Consider the following 22,134-nt stretch of genomic DNA (forward strand, 5'->3'; position numbering starts at 1 on the left):
ATGAATATTTTTTATTACATGTTTTACAATTTTTGTTTTATTGTATTCTTTCATTAATTGTATCATTTAGGTTATACCTATATGTAGATACAAAAAATGTTTAATAAATAAATAAATAACTAAATATACTATTTATTTCAATAATAATTTTTAATATAGCTGTAATATTAACGATTAATATAAATGATTAGTACCTGATTTTATTTAAAATTGTCGCTTGCTCTATTATCGTAAGCCCCCCACGGAAACTTTCGTTATATTCTAATTCAGTAGGTTCACGGGACAATTTATATCGTGATGTGTTGATTGGTGCAAACCAAATACGTTTATTATTAAAATAACAGGCTCTAAAACCCGCCATAAACGAATTTGAAGAGGTCAGACAATCTACCAATTCTTTTTAAATTGATTTAACAAGTAGATAATCACTGAAAAGGTTGAACACTTGCGACATATTATTCTTATTGAACAAAATTACAAGAGATATGTGAATGTTAACTGCGCATTTCATACCCAATTCTTACAGTATTGCAATTAATGAGGGAAATATGCTGTCAGCGGACTTTCGATAACATAGCTTAATAATGAAATAACTAACATCAAATTGTAGCTTTATCGGGGACGAATTTATATAAATTTGGTTATGTAGGAGGTCCTTTTCTGTGATCTATTATCAACACGTTCTATGATTAAAAATAACCTTCAATAAACATATCGATTCGTATCGATTAATGGAATTGTATAATTTTATCTGAATCGAAACGATTCGAATCTATTAATCCTGTGCAGTAAATCGATATACAGGGTCGGAAAGTCCCCATGGTTCATCAGCCGTTACGTGAGAGCGATAAAGAGTCATAGAAATCCGTGCGATAGAGAAAGATGGCTATAATGAAGGCGTCTAATAGTCACCGCCCATTTCGCCCTTCCACAAGTAAGAAGTGGATCTATACAGGGTGATTCAGAACTTATCCAAAAAAATTTTTTGATTTATGAAAATCTGGCTCCAGATGTGTGATTAATGTAGGTGAGATCAACCAGCAATCCTTATGATGCCAGATTTTACTGAAATCGGTGGATTTCAAAAAAGTACACCCGCCATATTGGATCAGCCATCTTGAATTTTTACAATGTGAATTCATATTCGTGATCAGCGACCCAAAAAACCTCTTTATACAAAATCTGATCAAAATCCTCTCAGAATTTGAAAATAGCGATTCCTGCTCGGTTTTTTGAGGTTAGAAAAAAAACCACACGTTCTAGCTCAATTCTGACAGTGGATTTGAATTCAGCAGAGTCTTTTACATAAAAATGTACTATTTGATGTGAAAATAAATTTTTTTCCAAATTTTCCCAGTAAATTTTCATCAATTTTCACTATTTTTCACAAGTTTTTTGAGGTTAGGAAAAAATTGTGATGTGATGGGCCAATTCTGACGCCAGATTCGTGTTCAGGAGGCCAAATTACTACGAAAAATATATGTCGCATAAAAAGTATACCCAACTTTTTTTTTCTGTGAAACTGCAATATTCAAGACGCTTGGTATTTTCTACCCACATATAATAAGATGATGGTGTCTCCTAGTGCATCCGCCACCGATTGACATAATTGTACGCAGATTTAGTTTTCAACCATATGCTTAAGTTGCCGCCTCCAACTTTAATACTACGTCAAATTTCTCTCGAGATATCTGCATATTTGTGATGTTTCTCGAAACACCCTGTAACTTGCAACGATTGCCCTACCGTATTCTCATATTCTAGACTCAAAATTATTAAGGTACCATTTGTGTTTCATCATTTAACTGCATCCATACATGTGCAAACACAAAATAAATACTTTTTTATTTTTTTATTGTTTAATAAATCATAGGAATTCAGAATACAATGTAATTAAAAAAATAGAAATATAGGAAATTGTTTATAAATTATCTTTGGGTCGCTTTTCTATCCAAGCCTTGATATTGGGTATCTTCAAAACATTTTCTTTGACGATTTGCAAATTGGGAGAATCAGCAATTATGTCCTTCTTCGCCATGAAATTAATGTAATCCAACATGGAAACGAAGAAGAGGTCGGCCCAGGTCAGCTGCAAATAGAAAAAAATATTCAAATTATAACTGCGTTTTACTTTTAAACGGCAATTGAAAAAAACGAAATTGCAAATTGATAAATGTAACCTAATTGTTTAAAAACAAAAAAAAAGTGTTAACTTTAAAACTTTACGGTGGCCGTCCTAATCAAACGATTTCAGTTTTCCAAAAACTATTTGAAAGGCTGAGCGGTCTTTTCTATGTGAAAAAATTTTCAAGTATCTAGATACTTTATTTGAGGCTGTGCAACATTTTGAAAATTCGAAAAAAAATTTTCAAAACTATTGAACCGATTTTAATGAAATTTGTGTGTTGTTTTATTATACTCTAAAGTTTTTTTTACCAAAATTAGAATGCCCTCGGACCAATTAAAATATTTAAAAAAAATTATCCAAAAAACTTGATTATTTTGCCTTTTTCTCATCAGTTATTGTTATTTTGCAACATCGGTAATAAATTTAAACATTTTTAACTTGCAGTATATTGTGCAAAATTCAATTCTAAAACCTTTTTCCATTTCAATATTCTTCCAAAATGTATATGTTCCAAGATATAAGTAAAAAACTCAGATAAAATAATTATTATTAAAAACATTTTTGCAATTTTGAAAATGTTCCGGACCTGGCCCAGATCTAGGGATCTACACTTTTATTATGCGAGATGTACCGAAGGTATTCCAGCAAAAATTAGCTTGCCCCCTCTTACATCCAAGATATGGGATATTTCGACATATCCGCTCTGGCCTATAGTGTGTACTCAATTTCAAGATACTTACCCGACCAACAGCAAGGTAACCGTTATTTTTCTTGGCTACAGCATCTAATTTCTCCATATAGAATGGAATAATTTCATTAAATAAAGGACCTGCCTTCTCTTCCTTCACCTTTTCATTTTGCTCGTAGTGGTAAAGACCAATCTCTGAAATGAGTATTAATTTCTTTAATAAATGCACCACGTTTGTTAACCATTTGGTAGATGTATTAAAGCGGCTTTACAGTCTGCAATTCTTTCTGCGAGTTGCAAGTCTCCTGTACGTAGGCATGCGCACTAAGCAGCAGCGTATTGCAAAAGTTGTCTTATCTGAAAGACTCTTGCACATTTGGAATATCGGTTTTGCAGCTTTTCTGCAATTCTAGGGAATAATTTAGTAATCTGTATGGTTACCACCTATATAAAAGTTCCTAGGCTGAACTATCAAATTCAAATGTGTTAACTGAAACTTTAGAATGGTTGTAATTAAGACTTGTAGAAATATGTGTGACCGAAATCTTTATTTTAAAGGTTTTGGTTACTTGGCAATGTTTATATTTCGATAGACGGGTTAGTGTAGCGTGCATTCGGTTTGAAGTGTAGGTATCACTTCTATTGCAATTGCGAATTGACTGTAAAACAAACCGCGAGTCAGAATTTCGGGAAACGTATTGCAAGTGAAAGGGCTTGCTGCAAGTCATTACAGAAAGAATTGCGGACTGTAAAGTAGCTTTTACTAACGTTGCGACGGACTTTTATTTTCTGCGACGGTAAATAACTTTTTATCATGAGGGAACGGTACTATACTAAGTATGAAGCCTATAGACCAAAGTAAATGACGTAGCTGTGTTTCACGCTCAATCTTTAAATAGTCATAGAACCCTTATGAAAAGTTTTGGGAAAAAATACATCTGTGAAATATTTCATTATAAAAATTTAGTGATAATAATAATTTCAAAAAGGAATATTATTGAAAATATAATTCGCATGCGAAAAAGACTTAAAATTAAAATAAGAAAGCAATAGTGATCGAGGAGTACCAAGAGACGGATAAACTCCATAGCTAATGAAATTTTCAGAAATCTCTTTTTCCACTTTCTCTAACTGAATATTATAAAAATTATAAACGAAACTTTAAACAATTGATGCACATTCTGGTTTTCAATTCACAAATGCTGCGTTTTACATTTAGAAATTTTAGGTTCAGAAAGTAACATTAACGTCAATAAATTATGTAACTCTATTTAAAAAAGATTCAGGAACATTAAATCGAAATATGCAGCAGTTTTGCGTCGACTGCAGAACATAATTTTACATTTATAGATTTAAACACCAACGATTCAAGTTGTGAAGACTGTTTTGTAATCTAGTACAATCAAAATAATATTTAACATTTGTAAATTATTATTCCAACACCAACTATTCAAGTTCTAAAGATTTTTATAATCTAGTATAATCAATAAAATATTTAACTTTCAAAAACAACTTAAGGTCGTCCGCATAGAATATGTAATCAACATCGAGGTATTCCATTAGACCATTAATGAAACTAACAAATACAGTGGTCCCTGAAATGACCCTTGCAGAACCCCTGAAGATTGACGAAATTTATCTGATTCAAAACCACAATAACCTACAAATTGATATACACAGGGTGTCCCGAAATTAATGCAACTAAATTTAGTCACAGATTCTTGAGACAATTTTAGGGGACACATATTTTTAATTTTTGCCAAGTGACCTCTTTTGGAGTTACAGCCCCCTGAAATCCGCCCCTAAGAATAAACTTTTTTTATATATCAGAACCCTGTTGTACGAGAATCACTGATGGTGCTGAGCGTTTTGGCGGGGAACCCCCTAAAGACAATTTTTCGTAGGCCCCTTTGTCTTTGGAGTAAAAAAAAATTGGTCACATATTTAAATTTCTTAAATATTACTAGTCCGCTAGAAAGCCATTAAATTTAGAATGTTTTTGTCGTGATACTTTTTTCGTAAAACGCAATTTTTTCGAGAAAAATGTCAAAATGTGATAGAATGCATATCGTGAATCGACAGTTTCCTCAAAAACATTGCGTTTTACGAAAAAAATATCAAGAGATGAAAAGTTTCTAAATTGAATGGCTTTCTAGCTAACTAATAATTTTTAAGAAATTAAATTTACGACCAAATTTTTGGTTCCAAAGACAAGAGGGCCCACGAAAAAGTATCTTAAGGGGGTTCCCCGCCAAAAAGCGTAGCACTATCAGATTCCACATGTCATAAAACCCCTGTGTACCAAAAAGTGATTCTCGTATAAGAGAATTCTGAGATATAAAAGACTATTCTTAGGGGCAGATTTCAGGGGCTGTAACTCCGAAAGAGGGTACTACTTGGCAAAAAGAAAAAATACGGGTCCCCTAAATTTGTCTTAAGAATCTATGACCAAATTTTGTTGCATTAATTTGGGGATACCCTCTACTAGTGAAATATGATTTAAACAAAGACAATAGAATTCTAATTTCAGTTGTTCTGGAATGCAGAAAAATCGGTATATACAACATCAACCTGATTTCCCATATCCAAAGCTTCAGCAATAAAATTGTTTTTCTCGATAAAATTTGAAGTATGACCATTGATTCGTATTGGAATGGAGATAATTTTTCTAAATTAAAACAATGTAATGTTTATGAACCTATGTCGCTTTTGAAACTTTTAGTACGGAAGATATTTGCGGCTCTTTGCATGTTTGTGGATAATCCTTGAATTTAAATATATATTAAGAGACAACTGAGGTCAAAGTGAGTCTACTGCTATTTCGATTTTGATTAGAGAAAAACGATGACTCGTACTGGATGGAATGGAGGACGGGTCTTTCTCACAATCAGTTGAATTTAAAAAGCCAAAGTAATGCTATATTTAAGTTCAGTTCCAATTTCTTTAAAACAGCTATAATCATTTTTTGACTTCTTTAATAATGTTACCGTTAAACCAAATCGAATTATGTCCATCCATAACATTCCTCTTTTACAGGCACATATTTGTATATTTATGCGCCAGTAAATTTAGTGTAAAATTGGATGTATGTCGCAACGTCTTTCTTATACCTAGTTGGAATTTAAGAGACATTGTTTCGTAATCATCGCTGATATTCAAGTTATTTTCAAGTAAAAATATATATACACTTTCAATCACAACAAATACATAGACTACATAATTTTGCAACTACTGTTATCAACTGTTTTCTTTTATTATCACTGTACAATGGTGTTTGTTATTCTTATATTGTCAATACAAATACATCATAAAAACAGAAAGTAAGTAAACAATTCAGTTATATTAACAATATTCAAAGAGGAGACAATATGAAACATATTTTTTAACTTAGACCTGAATGACTGATCTGTTGATATAGAGCGTCCCACGAGATGGTACACAAAATTTAAGTTGACTTTCCTCAGATAAAAATAAGGAATAAAATATAAACCTTGTTCGGATGGTATGAGCCATGAAAAATGGTCTAACATTGTTGTTAGCACAAATTAAAGACAGAAACAGAACTTTGAAGATTAATATTGCATAAATGCTTAAAAAAAGTCATCGGAGAAGAAGTTACGCTTTACAAAATGGGTTGGTACCCCATGTCTACGGCACTGACAACGTAAAAATAAAATGCATGGTATAGGTACATACTAACTCTATATAATTGTATCAAATTTTGTCAGACCATCAATGCATGTTCTTGAAATGTTACATATAAGAAAGTAAATTGCTTTTTCTGCAAAAAATTCCTATGTCAGCCATATAACAACTGCTTGCTTACTTTTACCTCAATAACATCCCCTTAAAGTTCGTACATTTCCTCGGACACCCTGTATATTTATTTAATGAATGTTTTATTAAACTATTCAACCAATGCTATTTATATGGTTTATAACTGAATTTATATTTTGAAATAGCAACCATATCTGAATTAATGTTTATATTAAAAATGCCTTGAATAGATTAAATTCTGGGAAAACTATGGCTATTACATTCCAACACAATAATCAATTGATAAATATGTAACAATGACATATTATGCTTTTACTTTACACTTTTGATAAAACAATTTTAATTTAAAATCACTTTTAACGAAATATTTTGGTATAAATTGCTGTAATGGTAATTACACACGAGAGAAAATATACAATAAATAAAATCGCTAAAGGTGAATATTGAAAATCTTGTTTTCCATGGCAAGGCTGATAAAATCAGTAACAAACTTGATCGAACCAGTATTTTTCTCCATACCTACATACATATCATTTTATATTTTTTGAACGGAAAGACAAATCGAAAATCTTTTTTTAATAAAAGTAGTGAGAGAAATTGAAGACTTCGTATAATGTGAAATTAAAAAAAAAAATAATTTCGTTGACGTCAATGCCATTAGGGTGGTAAACTTACCAAGATAGAAACTTAAGTTTATATGAGCTGACTGTAAATATAACTTACTTGTACGCAAGTCGGTGAACGTGTCAACGATAGCATCGATTTCTAAATCTTCCCAATCATCTTTTCCAACCAACTTCACTTGTTTTGCCAAGTATCTGGAAATGGCCACACTTTGATGAGCTACTTTACCATTGTGCTCCAAAGTAGGCATTTGCCCAAGTGGCACAGCTGAAATAATAGGAAAGAAATTATATCAGTATTGATTACTGTGCTTCGCAAACAATTTCAGAAAGCATTGTGATACTTTTTAAAAACATTTGAATTCCATGGTACTGCATTTTAGTGCTTACAGTATAATCCAAGAGAATTAAGCTCAAAACCTTAGTAAAAATTATTAAAAATCGGTCAAAAATAATATACAATGAAAATATAAGTTTGCGCCAGGAAAAAAGTTGTGCTATTTGCAGGAAAAATTAAAAACTACAAAAATACTCAAAAATTACGTGGATTTTCTCACATATTCCAATATAACTTTTTAAATATGCAGTTTACAGAAAAAAAGCATTACTGGTAAAATTGTTTGTTATGAAATCCACTATAAGACAGAATAATTGTTTTGATATCCGCGCGTATCACATTTTTGTTGCTAGATAACCAAAACAGCGTGTAAAAGTGATGAAAATCGAGATAATTTTGTAGCGTTCAATTGACAGGTAAGAAATTGTCCAATTGTACTATAAATGTAGACGTAAGTACTTTAAAGTATTACAAAACGAAATCCCAAAATCCGATCCAAATCGGTCTGACAGTTTTGACATGAGACAATTTGTTATTAAATTTTAGCGCGAAATGTCATTTTTTTGCTTCAATGCTGGGGTTAAAGTTAAGCATTTTAATTGGGGCTTATTTTTCTACACATACTTGGACCCCTTAACTATCATACAATCGTTATAATATCAGTTTTCTTTTTTTTTTTAATAATTTTTGAAGTTCGAAAAATTTTGACTTTATAAACAAATACTTTCACTGAAGCGGTTTTGCGGGTTGGAAAATATATCAAAGAACTAAAATACATTTCTTGGTAAGATGCTTAACTTAAAAAAAAACGTTCAAATCGGTTGTTAAGTTCCGAGATATCGAGTGTAAAAGTCAACAAGCGTTAGCTGCAAAACTATGCATAATGTAACAATAACAATAATTTAATTTGGTATGTTTTTCCCTAATATCTAAACTACGTCAAGCAATAGTCATGCCAATATGTATTTCTCTTCTGGACTATAAACTTTTAATTTAATTTAATTGAAGTTAATTTCACTGCATCATTTTGCAAGAAAAACACTACATTATTCTTTCCAAAGTAAGTTTTTCAATCAGTGGAACAAATTAATTTTTGTTTTGAAGGGGATACATCAAACGTGACACTTCAGCCTGAACAACGAAAATTTTAGATGGTATTACGGATATTCATCAAATACTTAAATCTTATTTGAGATATCTATTAACCGTGTACATAGTAAAATATTCTTTTAAAATCTATGGATTAGTTTTTATAAAAGTTCCGATTTCTTCTATGAATACATTTTAGCAAATAATTTACATCATAAGCACTAGTATTTTATGAATTACTTTAGTTATATTTTTCGATAAGCAGAATGCTGTGTTTGCTTAATTAGGTCAGGAAAAAGATCTGGGAAATGACCATTTCGCGACTTTTTGTTTCGGCAAGCTGAATTTATTACTGTAGATGCAAAATATTATGTACAAAATAACATATTAGTTTCCACAGTCATAAAAATGGGGGGGAGATTGCTTACAAGCTGTTTAATTGTATAATTTTTACGTAAATTCACGTTTTCCATTCATTTCCACGAGAAAACGTAAAGTACTTTTTTTTCGTCTTCAAAAGATCTACAAAACTAGCCCTCGAGCGTCAAAAAATATTGTTTAGATCAAAAGTTATAAACAGAAGAAGTTTATTTATTATTACCAGAACATTTTGGCATCGCATCCTCTCATTCCTTATCACTGTCTAATAATTCACACGAAATCTAGAATCGGTAAGTTGAATAGTTTACAAGTTATAGCCTTATAAATAAATTAACTAATTATTAGTCTAGATGATCCCGAGCATCTTCCACAATCGCACTGATTTTTTTCATGGTAGATTTCATAATAATACATTGAAATCTATAATTTTTTTTTTTTATTTCAAATTTGCAACCTGGAAAGTATTTTTATTTTTTAGCCTTAGTTGTAAAATGTATACGCCGCTATCAACCTAATTTGTTTAACAATGGGCCGTCAACTTTGACAATCTGTAACTCCGTTGTTTTTTGTTAACTTGCCAATGTACCACAATCGTTAAAGAAAAAATAACACTGATAATCTCTTTCAGTCCAAAACATCAATAAACAGCACTATGTGACACATGATTGAACTCAAAAAAAAAAAAAATCAGGAATCTAATGGTGCAAAAGGGTTTATATTTAAAAAAATAAAGACGAAGTAAACTGCCCTTATTGTGTTGTGCTTCAATTTTTGTACCTACTGAATGAATTTTTTTGACAATTTTTACCATTCAATTTATTTTGCTTAGCGGTTTTTATTTTACATTTCAGGGCAATAGAAGAAAGACAATTTATTCACAAAATGGAGATTCTACCATAATTTTTAAATTTAAGCAATTTTCTTTAGTAGCATATTTATGTGTAGATAAAAAAATAAGGATATTCCCCTTTTTTCATTTCTTAAATACCCTGTAGGTACATGCAAGCTTAAAACACAGTCCGACAAAATTTGGCCGTCTCGCTAACCCAGAAACCGAAATGTATTTTGCCGAAGGATGTTGGTGCGCTGAATTCGAATTCGAGGTCCAAATTTGTCAATTGGCTCTGGTTTCCGAGGTTTCTTAACCTAAAAGTGCCAAAATCAAGTCAATTTTTTTCACATATTTGAGGTTATGTTACATGGATAGGTAATTTTTTTGCTAAAACCATTAATGGGGTATTAAAGTACTATACTTATTCTTTAAAACGCACTTGTGTTTGCGAAATCACATGTTGAAATTTAGTAGTTTGACTTATTTCTGGATTTTTTAATCTACCTACTGACAACACAGCACCACAAACCTAAATTCATCGGCACCCGAACGTAGGGATCATACATGTTTTGACCAAAATCCTTTGGGAAAGTATATTCGTCTTGTTGGATTAAAATCTTGAAAAAATGAAACTTTATATCAAGCGTATTTAAAAACAAAAATCACATCAACTCTAACTGTGAACATACTATATACGGTCTATAAAATCTATCTGGTATAAGTTAATATACGACCTTAATGATCTTAATATAAAATATTGACAATGTGGACTATTTAAAGAGTCCTTGAGACTGTCAAGCAACAGACGATGCATCTCGGCAAGATTAGTTGGGATGCATATAGAACAGGGCGTGTTAGCTATAGTTACATGTCAGTTATAAAATAATGATATAAACTGGAAAAGCAGGCAAACTCCGCTGACGCGGAGTTTGACCTTTCTCTCGGGCCTTCGGACCTCGGGCCGCGCTGCGCGCGGCTCGAGCACCGCTCCGCGGTACTTTCCTCGCTGGTTAGTAGATATAACATTTTTTAAAATACCGTGTACTTTGATTTTTAAACACCCTATATATAAAAGTAAGATGAGAATGTTTTTCAAAAAAGAGTAGGCCCCGCTCGAGAAAAGAATAAGAAAAGTTTCTTCCAAACTTCTAAAAAAGGCATCTGGTTAGTAAATATAAAATTTTCCATCCAAAGACTACGTAGGTAAGGCAGAAATGGTAAAAAAATAAATTAAGACATCTGCTTGATAAATATACAAATTTTCATTAAAAGACTGTAGTAAATAAAGTCAAAGCTAAAAGTGAAAAGAAACAAAACTGCCCTTAATTCTATGAACATCTAGTATATGGATTTTTAAAAAAGCGACTTTTCTTCAAAAGATTTAAAGAAAAAATTAAAAAAATGAATAAGGAAAAATCTAGTCCACCTGTGTAAGTTTTACGAAACATCCTGTACATAAATTGCAAAAAACACCTGGTTGATAGGGTATACGATATTTCATAAAAATATTGCAGACTTCAGTACAAACTGTAGAAATGGAAAAAAATATACATAAGGGAAGTTTCGTTCTGTTGGTAATTGGATCAGTTTTGTGGAACATCCAGTATAAAGATTCAAAAAGACATCCAGTTAATAAATATACAATTTTTCATTAAAAGATTTTAGTAAATAAAAACAAAGTTAAAAGGGAAAAGAAGAAAAATTGCCCGTTTCAGATGTGGATCAATTTTTTGGAACACCCAGTACGTATATGGATTTTTTAAAAAGTGGCTGGTCAGTAAATATACAACTTTTCTTCAAAAGGTTTCATGAAAAAAATTAACAAAAGGAATCAGAGAAAATCTGGTCCACCTGTGTCAGTTTTATGAAATACAGAAATTGCAAAAATCACCTGGTTGATAGGGTATAAGATATTTCATAAAAATATTGCAGACTTCAGTACAAACTGTAGAAATGGAAAAAAATATACCTAAGGAAAGTTTCGTTCTGTTGGTAATTGGATCAGTTTCGTGGAACATCCAGTATAAAGATTCAAAAAGACATCCGATTAATAAATATACAATTTTTCATTAAAAGATTTTAGTAAATAAAAACAAAGTTAAAAGTGAAAAGGGGAAAAATTGCCCGTTTCAGATGTGGATCAATTTTTTGGAACACCCAGTACGTATTTTATATTTTTTGTTATAGAAAGTTTTAAAAAGATATAAAACTGTATAGTGTATACAAGGTGAATTACATAAAACTACTCGACCCGACGACTTGAAAATGGAAATATATTTTTTGATAATTATTATAAAAGCCAATTGATAGAATTCCTAGATCACACCAATAATAATAATTAAAGAAAAGGCGACTTTGGGAAAGTTATTTTGCCGCATAATAACGGGTTATCCATTTTCTCCTTGGGAAAGTAAAGTTTAAAAAAACATTGAATATTTAAATTTCGATGGAACTTTTATTTCATAATAAAGTTTGGACTATGCCATTATGCGTGAAAAACAATATCATTCAAATGTCTTCCACGGAACCGTTTGCACGACTCAATTTTTTTGAGGTAATTTTCGAAGACTTTTTCACAGAATTCGGGCAATAATTCGGCCATAACTTGACGTATCTCGTCCTTCAATTACTCCAAAGTTGTGGGATTGTTCGCACAACCACGGTCTTTCGCATAGCCTCACAAAAAAATCCAAAATCGTTAAGTCGTAGGATTTTGGTGGCCAAGCCACATCGCCGAATTTCGAAATTACGCGTACTGGGAATTTCTCGCGCAATAAGAGCCATAACTGGCTGCGTTGTGTGGCATGTGGACCTATTTTGTTGAAACCACATATCGTCCACATCAAAATCTTCAATTTCAGGCCAAAAAAAGTCGATGATCATGGCGGCATACCGCTGAGAATTGACGGTAACGGTGGCTCCTTGCCTGACGCCGCAGGCCCACAATGCACACCAAACAGTCACTTTCTGCGGGTCCAATGGTCTCTTAGCGGTCACTTGTGACTGCTCACTACCCGAGATTTGGAAATTTTGCTTATAAACATAGCAGCCGAGCGTGAAATGGGCCTCATCACTAAAGAAGATTTTCCTCGAAAAATCAGGATCGGTGGTCTGTTGTTCTAGCACCCAATTGGTGTACTCACGGCGCAATCTATGGTCAGCCGGCTTGAGTTCTTACGGGAGTTGGACTTTATACGGATGAAGATGCAAGTCCAAATGCAAAATGCGCCACAATGAGCCGTATGACATGCCCAAATGCTGAGCTCGACTTGGAGTCAAAAGATTCGGGTTATCGTTAACACTTTCACTCACAGCGGCTATGTTTTCGATTGAACGGGCAAACGATGATGCACAGGTCTTACGATGTCTGTTACCGATCCAGTCTCTTGAAATTTTCTCACTGTATTGGTGGTTGTTTGCTGGAATGGACGATTATGTCAATCATAATCCGATCGTAATGCGCGAAATACAGCCACCGAAGATCTACCATTTTCGTAGCATAATTTAATAATTTTAACGCGTTGTTCGGTCGAAAAACGTTCCATATTGTGAAATGGCAAACCTTTAACTAAACAAATACCAGTCTGGATGATAGTGACATTTGACAATTATCAATTGGCAGGGCTTTACTATCCCAAGCTCAAAATGGATAACCCTGTATTTTACATTAAACATATTGTCCCCTAAATATAAAAACCAAAAATTCAATAGTTTCTAGGATCAATTTTTATCTAATAATATTATGGGAAACAACTACTCTACGGGTTTCATGCGGCTGACATTGACCTACATCCGCAATATCTATCATTCTGATTAGAGAATCAGGATATAGACCGGTTTCAATCTTGTTAGTTCTCGTCAGTATGCCTTAGGTGAGACGACCGACGAATGATTTAGCTATTTGGATGCTGAGTATTTGTAATATAACCTACAAAGCATATGTTATATGTAGGCCACTTTCTGTCAGTCAAATGTACATACTAGTAAATATAAAGTAGAAATTATATTTAAAGATATGACACTTGCTTTGTAGATTATTATATTTCATTATCAAATGAACTTAAAAATGATCGGAAATCGCAATAATTTTAAAAGCACAAAATTAAGTTAGTAAAACTATCAGATTTGAGAATCTTGCAACCATTGAATCACAAATTTTCAATGGTTGCATTTATTAAGTTATATTATAGGTTGAATATTTACCATTAAATAAGATTGACGTTTAATACAAAGAATATAATATGTTTTATTCTGACTTTCAATCTTCTCTAAACATTTTCGTTTCAGTTTTGTTTTTGGAACATTAAAACTTAATTTATTTTTATGAGTTCCAAGTGTCTTTAGTTTGATTGTGCTATATCTCAAAAGCTATTAACTTTTCAAATCATTTAATAAAAAATATATTTTGCAAAGGTTCCCATTTTGACTACAACGCCATCTATAACTGACTTTAGGAAACTAGGTCCTAATTGATGCTATTGAAAAAATGTCAACCTGTACTGTATTACAGAATCAAAGATGTGGTACATAAATTACAACTTCTGCTTCCTATTTTTGTAACCCGATCTAGAAAATGGCAATGGGTGTTGCAGCATTAGTACTTATAAATACTTACATGGTTTTAAGGCAGGCCAGTTTTCTTTGTTAATACGATTATCTTCGAATTCAATCCCTCCATAACTCAGAAGAAACCTGATAGGTTCTCCAAGGGCAGTGATGTCAAAATAAGTAACCTTGTAGGCTGGCGCCATTTCTGAAATGGAAAATTAAATATTTTTATTTGATATAAAATTAAAAAGACATATTAAACCTGCATCGACATTAATCTTGCTGATAGTACTCATATTGGCAACTTTTTTAATATATCTAACACTGACAATTCTTTAGAGTAATATCTGTGGTAATAGTGACAAACACACTCTAGATTTCCAATTTGGATTAGGAGGTTTTCTGGGACGAGAAAAACGAATCCGTACTTATTTTTGCTGTAGACGGTAGAGGGCGCTACTAAATGTACTCTTGGTTGATAAAAACTGGTTATAACTTTTTTATCAGTGTGTGTACGAAAGTTTTAATAGAAAAATATTGTTCTCCTATCTATTTTTCACAAATAAGGGATACTTGCTTTATGTCGATAAATTTAACCGTTTTCGATTTATTTCTTGTTCTTCTATTGGATGCAATAAAATGAAATAAAATAAAAGTTTGTAGTTACTTACGTAAAAAACTAAAGATTATTTTTAATAATAATTTAATTACATTCAGGTGGCTACATTAAATTCTCAATATGACCCTCGTTTACATTAATACACAATCTTATTCGTTTGATAAATGATACAAAATGATTTTCTTACAAAGTTTTCCATTTTTAGGTCCCTTGTGATAAAATCGATACTTCTCTTCAACTTACGAACATGGCATAAGTGAGAAATACGTCGCTGTACACATTATTTTTTGAAAAGGAAAATTTTATTTTCACAAAGGTGAAAGTTTATTGTACTTGTCTCTCGGTTACCTTTCAGTACTCTCAGAGGCATAAACGAGAAAGACGTCGTCGAACTTCAGTCTAATATCTCCCGGTCTAATATGTTGTCCCACTAAGGTCGACGAGGTACGATATTAGAGAAAGGAAAAAAATTTTTGATTAATAAATCGACCAGGAGAAATCGCTGGAAATAATTTTCAAGTTCGTAGCTCGACCATTAGGGGGCGCAATCTACATACCAAAACATAGAGTTGAATTTTTTTCAGAAATGTTTTCTATTCAGGTATATTAAATAGTACAAATATGGATAGCCGATTGTTATTGACATTTTGTTCTATCTCCCCCTAATGTCTGATCAGAAAAATGCATTATTTTAAGGATTTGCTTATCAAAAGCTCATAGTGTTATATCTCGTTGGAAAAGCCTTTTCATGCTTTATCTCGTGGTGAATGCATAATGTCATTTACCTCAACATGGAAACCTATAGATGACGTTATTTCAAAAAAATGCTGTTTTATGGATTTTCTCAAAAATTTTAAATACATTGCTATAGTTTTCTTGACATAAATGAATTAAGCAAATTGATGAATGTAGTATAAGTTTGAAATTTTTAGCGAAAGTGTCGTTTATTTATTAGGCTATTTATCCAAGTTTAGGTTTCACGTTTTCTTAAAAACGTGAAATAGCAGGATAAAACTTTTTATAATTTAGTTTGAAAAGCATAAAAATAGCTACATTTTGACACCAAAAAAGGTTTGATACCTTTTTTTGTTATCAAGTTATTCGCAAATTAGTGAGCAGAAAATAAATAATGAAAATGACGCTAACGAAAAGACATATAATTACCAAAACAAAATGCATTTGTGGGTACACATGTTCGCAAGTGACCCATTTTTAAGCACAACGTCAAGAACGCCGCCGGACGCACCACGGGGTTCCCGGAAGCCGACCCCTGCAGAGTGGCGCCAGGACCAGGGACTTCTGCCACCGACTACCAAGCTACCTAAGACCGACTTCAACCACAGGACACTCTCCAGCAAACCCTCAAACCGTCAACATTACTTTTTCTACACAAGCTTAGTTTTCAATAAAAGTAGTATATTTGTACCGTTGAGAGAGCCTTTTATTCTTGCTGTGCAGCTAAGTCCCTAACATTTATAAAAGAACCTATCTAAACACGCAGCGAAGGTTAAATTCCTGTATTGAAAATAATGGTATGCATTTCGAGCATTTATAAACATTTACTTTTGTTAAAATTTAACTGTTCTTTCGTTATCAACATCCGTTTATTATTATTTTTGTTATTATTTTCAAGATTGTTATTGACTCACTCATTTGCGTGGGTTTACTATACTACTAGTATATTAATCAATTTTTTGTGACGAATTCATTTACGTAAAGAAAACTGTAGCATTGTATTTAAAATTTTTGAGAAAAATCCATAAAACGGCATTATTTTGAAATAACGCCATCTATAAGTTTCCATATTGAGGTAAATAACATTATGCATTCACCACGATATAAATCATGAAAAGACCTTTCCAACGAGGTATAACACTATGGGCTTTTGATGAGCCAATCTCTAGGATAGGGCCTATACTTTCTCTAATATGGTACCTCGCCGACTTTAGTGGGACACCCTATATAACAAGCCTTTGCCGACGGTCTTAATTTATATTCAACTAAAACAAGAAAGTGATTTTATATTTAATTCCAAAATTTATTGTTTCGTTCCTTTTAAAAAAAAAAACGGTATCAAGATTAAAATTGGCGAGAGAAAAAGCATTTATTAATAATATGAATACCTGTGTGTTTTCCAATGAGTCTGAAGCTTTCCTCAATATAAAGAATGAACTAGATCATTTATAATTTTGAACAATTAATTCCCATTGGAAGTTATTGGAATACGTACAATGTGTGTCACGGCGATCTTCAGTTATGCAAAAAGAAACAGCTACAATTGTGCCATTGTGTCAAATTCTCATACTAATACAGTTTGAATGCAACAAAATTTATAAATTGTATATACACTTATTGTAAAAGTAATTAAAATTCAAGCTAAGCACAAAACTTAGAATAAGCATAAAAAACAAATCGCATAACCCTTACCTAAACTCAACGTTTATTCAAATTTTTATAGTTACACTGGTTTGTAAGAGTGTCTAGATATATTTTTCGCATGGATAAAATATGAAATCATAAGTTTCTCTAACTTTTGTAACTAATATTTAAAAAATATTAATATTTACTAAATAAATACTAATATTTAAAAAATAATACACCGAGTGAACCATTGTTTCTAGTTATATTCTAGTTAGGTACATACATATGACTAAATAAATAAGACTCGTGAAAAGGATAGGCAGAGCAGAATCATGAAAGTACGAGCGCCACCTCACAATCGGCCTGGAAAACTCTGCCATCGTTAGCACTATTTATGTATCGAAAACTGTAATACTAACTTGAACAGAAAAGTAATATTGATATTAGAACCTATAGAGTTCGCTGGAAAAATTAAAAATTTGATGATATTACATGTATTCTTTCGTGCGGAAGCTGAACAAACTGATTGCAATCGGTAACTAGCCAATCATAATACAGCATTTTTTAAATTCTTAATCATGATTGGTTTTTTACTGTTGATTTCAATCACTTTGTTCAATACGAAAGAATACGTGTATTGAAGATTAGGCCACAAAGGGGATGTGTTCTGTGGATTAGGTTTGAGGTTATTTCTTCTATATGTTGTATTATGACTAATTAACTCGTAAGTTACCGCGCTAGTGCTTTTGATAATAATTGTTTTCTATTTTAGACTAAAATTTAATGTAACGCAAGAATATAATAGTTCATCTGAATTGTCTTACTGCTTTTGCTTGTTTTACTTTTTAATAGAAAATATTTGGAATGATCTCACATCACTGTTGCGCACCAAACTGCAAGGATACATATTATTTATATACCACAGATACTTCTTACAGAAATAAAAGCTTTTTCAGAGTTACTGCAGACAGGGAAATGATTTGGATAGAATCAGTTCGCAAATTATGTAAACCAGATTTTAACTTCATTAACGAAAAATGTTATTTTTGCGAAGACCACTTTGAATTAAAATGTTTTAGAAATAGTAGGAAGAATAGCCTCAACAAAAATGCAGTGCCAACAATATTTTGTGAATCAAATAGTATATCATCACATTTAGATTCTCTTAATAGTAACATTTACTTGAAAACTACTCTAGAGTCAGTTAAATAGTTTGTTAGTGAAACATTAGAAAATGCCGAAATTAATAAATGCCAAACATCAATGTTAGATGATTTTTCAGAACCACCATTAAAAAAAACAAAATACACTTATTCCAAATTGCCATCTCTAAATACCACTGCAAGTACTAGTACTGTTATTGTTGACGACGCCATGCCGGATGAAGTAGATTCAAATACTGGTTGTGTAAGTACTTCACATAATATTCATTTTGTTAAAACTTCACTTGTAAGTCAAACAGTAGACAATAAAAAACGCTTTTAAATCTCTCAATGTAAAAAGAGTGTCTCAACTTTCAGATAAAAATAAAAAGTTTTATTATTTAGACCGTAAACAAAAAAATCTGATTTAAAAATTAAAAATAAAATTATTAAAGTGTAGAAATAATTTGTCCAATGTTTGTAATATCACTTATTCATGGTTATTCACAGATTTATCTCAACGTCTCGATCCTATTGGAGTAAAATTTATTGAATCACAAATTACTAACTGCAAAAAGGAACGTCCTATAATAACTTGCTTTAGCTATTTATAAACGGGGTCCTAGGTGCTATCGACTTTTACAAAAAATTTTTGTACTACCTTCTAAATCTTCCATAAGAAAATATTTAGGCCAAATACCTTTAGCAGTAGGAATCAATAAAAAACTTTTATGTAAATTATCAGAATGTGTAAAGAAAATGAATTCAAAAGATCGGGTTTGTTGTTTAGTATTCGATGAAATAGCATTGTCTGCTAATTTAAGTTATGATATTTCTAAAGACCAAGCAATCGGATATGTAGATCTTGGATCCCTGGGTAGACAAAATGTGGTAGCAAATCACGCTTTAGGGCCAAATTCAGAGACTTCCCTAAATCTATACTAACATTTCACTCATTTCAAACTTATGCTTCGCTCAACTTAGGGTGCCCTCACCTCATTCTCAATTCTAGTATTCAGAAATGTGGATAAATGAGTGACTAACTTGGGTGTGCATCATACCACAAATTACTAGATAAGGGAACAGTTGGCAACTCAAATATTACCAAAAATATGTCATCAGTGGAAACCTAATGTCATAGTATTTCTTTGTTTTGAATTTGAATAACTCACGTTGAAAATATATACTTTATAAATTACATTTAAATAATAAATAATGAAAATCAAAAGGTCTAATTAATTATCTCTAATTAATTATCCAGGTAAAAACGATCCATCTTATATCCCAATAATAATTAGTTAGCAGTTAGTAATATTTAGTTCATTTTCCCTACTATATACTACATACAGAGTAGAATGAGTGACAAGCAATCATTTATGACGTATGTAACAGAAATAATTTCTAAAAAATAATTATAATTTATATAGCGTTCACGTACAGAATACCTGGACTTAATTATTTGTAAAATATACTGCTAGAATATTATGAAACCACAACATTAATAAATTAGGAACATATAAGCACACGTCAGACACCACTAACATGTCACTAATCTAGCACTCATTTGTGAGGGCGATTTGAGGACGATTTAAGACTCATTGAATTAGAATTGTTTATGAATACAATTAGGGTGAGTTTAGTATGAGATAAGTGTGAGTGGAACTTTAGTGAGATCTATGAATTTGGGCCTTAGTGTTTTTGGTGTAAGGTATTAGTAAGCACTGGAAGCAACCTATTGCATATTATTTTACTATGGATGTGGCCTCTTTATTGATACACCTACTAACAAAGTCAATATTTTATACCATTATTGTGCGTAACTTACATGAAATGAAATTCATAAATCATTGACTACATTATTTTGTAAAAAAATCTGGTCAATTTTTACATTAGAACTGATATTTTTTTACAAAACTTTGTAGTCAATGATTATGAATTTTAGTCCACATACAAGTTGCACTGTGAATATTATGGTATATTTAAATTTGCCGCCAAGTGCAGCGTAATAAAGCGACATCTATTTCATAATTTTTGGAACTACATTTTCAAACCAAAGACGGCTAGCACGGTCATTGCAGTTTCTGTTTTGTGTTGCAGCTGCTATTTGTTCACAGGCCGGGTGTAAGATGGCGCCAGTTGCGTCTGAAGCAAGTGATGCTGCCAATGAAAGATAAGGAAATAAACCCTCTTATTTAGTTACTCATATGGGTACATATTATTAATTTCAAACAGTAAAAAATATTTTTTGCTTGATGTTGTATAATACTAAACCCTCTTTCGTGCAAAATAGACATAAAGGGTTAAAATTTAATTTTTTTAATCATGTTTATGACTTTTTTTGATCTTCATGAATTTTTCGAAAAAACTAGCGATTTTGTCATGAATGGGAAATAACTCAAATAGAATGCTGTTGAAATCTAAGTGGAACAGTTTTTTTTAATCACCACTTTTAATAATATTTCAATACACAAAACAATTAGGTACCATTTCATTTGAAAAATTATATTCCTAGATACTTATATTTAGTTGGCATTGAACTTATTTCCTAAAAAAACATAAAATTATAAAAAAAACGGAATACAACATTTTTTGTTGTAAAAATTAAAAACAATATAAATAGTAGCAGTTATATCAAAGTTTGTGAATACATCAAATCGTAAATAAAGACAATTTTGCTGAAGATATGTTATATGATGTCACATACATTTTAAAATCCCAGGTGTAATCGATTCGTACAGGGATTATAAAAATTGTTACTGGCAATGTATTAACTAATTACAAATAGTTATAGATGATAGAAAACCGAATATATTTTTCATTTGGCACAAAAATGATGACCGGCTTTCCTGACCAACAGGTTGAGAAAATATGGCCGGCATATTTCAAGCATTTTGTTTCTAAAAACTTTCACAGCAATCATGAAACACTGTTCATCATTTTTTCCTGATGAAATCAATGTAACAATGGAATAAAATACGTACAAGTAAAAATTATTACTGAATAAAAAGTTAAATAATTATCGATTTCTCGCCTAGTACACATCAAAACAATGTCTTACCTTACCGGCTGTAATTCACACTACTTAATTCAGATACAATTTCTGCTTCCTGCAGCACTTCCTAACACCAACACCGCCGATGTAAAAATAATGGAACTATTTGCAGTTAAGTTTAGTAATAAAGGCATGGGGCATGGGCTACGAGTGGAGGCATCCTGTTTAGTTCAGTGGGAGAGAGAGAAGCATGGTAGGGAAAAGGACAGATCACCAGAGAATACTTATGAACGTTACTGCAAGCGGCCTTGGTCAATAATTCCCTGTTCAATACTCTGTAAAAACAGAATATGGTACAGGAGCAATGATGAATGAAATGTGAAAATTAATCTGGAAAGTATTTCTTCCGAATTCTGATTTTATATATTAAATAATATTGACAAAATGTGGGTCAAAAGGCCAAGGTTATTCTATATGCCTTTTTTCAAGTAGGTACAATTAAATAAATCAAGTGTTTGATAACAATTAAATAAGATTTGTATTAAATGTGTTAGTGATGACTAATAAAATAATTAGGTACATGAAAACCGTTAGAAATTCAAGAACAGGAGAAGACC

At 31.7% G+C, this 22,134-nt stretch overlaps 1 protein-coding gene across 2 annotated transcripts; it reads right to left on the reverse strand.

The window, feature by feature from the left end:
• Positions 1-1,856: 1,856 nt before the first annotated feature.
• On the reverse strand, positions 1,857-21,712 carry LOC108903305 (glutathione S-transferase-like). 2 transcript variants are annotated; one of them, XM_018705433.1, is made up of 5 exons: positions 21,589-21,712; positions 14,471-14,608; positions 7,317-7,484; positions 2,869-3,011; positions 1,857-2,089 (listed from the first exon to the last, which is right to left on the reverse strand). In XM_018705433.1, the coding sequence occupies exons 2-5, from the start codon at positions 14,604-14,606 to the stop codon at positions 1,922-1,924; spliced, it is 615 nt and encodes a 204-aa protein (XP_018560949.1). In that variant the 5' UTR covers positions 14,607-14,608; positions 21,589-21,712; the 3' UTR covers positions 1,857-1,921. The 2 variants fall into 2 exon arrangements, with proteins under 2 accessions (XP_018560949.1, XP_018560948.1); XM_018705432.2 differs by having other exon boundaries at positions 21,584-21,711.
• Positions 21,713-22,134: the final 422 nt, after the last annotated feature.

This window comes from Anoplophora glabripennis, unplaced genomic scaffold (genome assembly GCF_000390285.2).
Source record: "Anoplophora glabripennis isolate ALB-LARVAE unplaced genomic scaffold, Agla_2.0 scaffold103, whole genome shotgun sequence".
Taxonomy (NCBI): Eukaryota; Metazoa; Arthropoda; class Insecta; order Coleoptera; family Cerambycidae; genus Anoplophora; species Anoplophora glabripennis.